This window comes from Eschscholzia californica, unplaced genomic scaffold (assembly GCF_041429995.1).
Source record: "Eschscholzia californica isolate CP2 unplaced genomic scaffold, dmEscCali1.0.p SCAF_5, whole genome shotgun sequence".
NCBI lineage: Eukaryota > Viridiplantae > Streptophyta > Magnoliopsida > Ranunculales > Papaveraceae > Eschscholzia > Eschscholzia californica.
Window position 1 is genome coordinate 21744472 of NW_028238472.1, and position 1856 is coordinate 21746327.

Below are 1856 nucleotides of genomic sequence, written 5' to 3' on the forward strand. Positions count from 1 at the left end.
GACAACAGTGCGCCCAGCTTCGGAAAGGAACAAACTTGAGAAGAAATAACATGTTAGGAGGGAGAAATTTTAAATCACAAACAAGCAATCCGCTACTACCCCACCCTAGTAGCAAAAAGTGGTTAGAAAGCAATAGTAAGTTAAATGATAAAGGGAAATGGAAAACCATTGTTGTGAAACTAAAGCACGAACTATCTTTAGTCAGGATAAAATTTGTCAGTATAAATGTAACATGAAGAATAACCCATGTGTGGCTAGACAACTTCAAATATGCGATTTTACAATATTAGAAGAAGGGAGCCCGAATGTAAGCAAAAACTTTTCTGAAACTACAAGACACAACGGTATAAACGGGAAGCGAAAGGCTCAAAATTGAACCCTTCTCACGTTCCTTTAACTCCACTAGACAATAACATAACATTTACAAAAAAAAAAAAAACATTTCACCATAAATACATAATTATAAGACCAAAATATAATCAAGAATCCTTAAAAGCAAATTGGGATCCCAATAATTAATCAACAACATTAAAACAAAAGAGATCATCTTTAATCTTAAACACTTGCTAAATTAATATCACTAAAATCAAGCTGAGTAGCAATCTCTTGAAGTTGTTTCTTCACACTCATGTCAATCAACTTAGATCCAGAACTACCATACCTTATTGTAAATCCTGCAACAAGAGAAGGATCAATGGCAGTTTTAATTCTCACATTCTTAGAACCAGTCAATCTTTGTACTCCTTTTGCAATTTGTGCTAAATGATTTGATTCCAATTTCACCACTGAAGTAACTACTGCTAATTCAGTATTAGTCAAACTGTTATAAACAAGTTCAAATTCTTTCACAATATCTCTTATCAATTCAATTCTCTTAACATCAACTAAAATGTTAAGAAAATTCAAAGTATGGGGTTTCAGATTTGATGATTTTGCTATTTCTTCAACAACTTCATATTTCTTCTCTAATCCGATTGTTGGGTTAACGAAGAAATCGTAGGTAGCTGATTCTGAAAAAATCTTTTCAATTTTCTCAATATCTGAACATGTTTCTTCTAGGGTTCCATTTGTTTTTGCTACTTCAGCAAGAGCGGTGGCGTACCTACTTGCAGCTGTGTCTAACATGGTGGCGCCGCCGCTTCGAGATTTCGTTTTAGCGGTGAGTTTTAGTGTGAGTTTTGGGATTTTGAGAGATGGGATGGTGGCGGAGAAGGATAATCGGACGGGTTTGGGGGTTAGGGTTTTTGCGTTGATTCGATTGGACGGTGGAGTTTTGGAGTGAAATGCCACTGGAGATTGTTGAAGAGCTGCCATTTTTCTCTTGTGTTTCTTGAATGAAGGAAATGAAAGGAAGAAAGCTCTGAGATTTTGGGTGGTGTTTTGATTGGGTTATCTTTTAGGTGAAATTAGAAGCAAGGAGATATAGACGGATGAGATTCGATTTAGGATTTGTAATCTATGGTGAAGATTAATTTGATTATCTTTTATTTGAGAGGACACTATGAATCCTATCTTTAAGAGAACAAAGGGGTTGCCATAGAATGGCTTATGAAGTGGATAACAACAATAAAGAGTTAACTACTCATTTAGTGTTGGAGGTGTGACTAATTCACAGAAGGTTTGGCCTCTTTTTATTAGGAAAACAAGGGTGCGCGTAAAGGCGCTCCTCCTTTTCACTAGGCCTGTTTTCACTTTGGGCCTTTTTCGTGGTCTGCGAAATGAGTAGTCCACGGACCAGGAAGTCCGAGGACATTCAGACTGACCTCGGTCTGTGCTACCCAAACACATATTTGCTACCCAAACACATATTAGGCCAAGTCTAAATGCCTTTGGGTTTGCTTAGTCCGCAGGGCGTG

The 1856-nt window shown here is 37.2% G+C and overlaps 1 protein-coding gene across 1 annotated transcript; it reads right to left on the reverse strand.

The window, feature by feature from the left end:
• Nucleotides 1-347: 347 nt before the first annotated feature.
• On the reverse strand, nt 348-1605 carry ATPD (F-type H+-transporting ATPase subunit delta). Its single transcript, XM_086640567.1, has one exon. The coding sequence runs from the start codon at nt 1312-1314 to the stop codon at nt 556-558; it is 759 nt and encodes a 252-aa protein (XP_086496693.1). The 5' UTR covers nt 1315-1605; the 3' UTR covers nt 348-555.
• Between the last annotated feature and the right edge of the window lie 251 nt (nt 1606-1856).

Bases quoted from the DNA above. Each gene is read 5' to 3' on its own strand.
- ATPD (XM_086640567.1), bottom strand. From the start codon at position 1,314: ATGGCAGCTCTTCAACAATCTCCAGTGGCATTTCACTCCAAAACTCCA.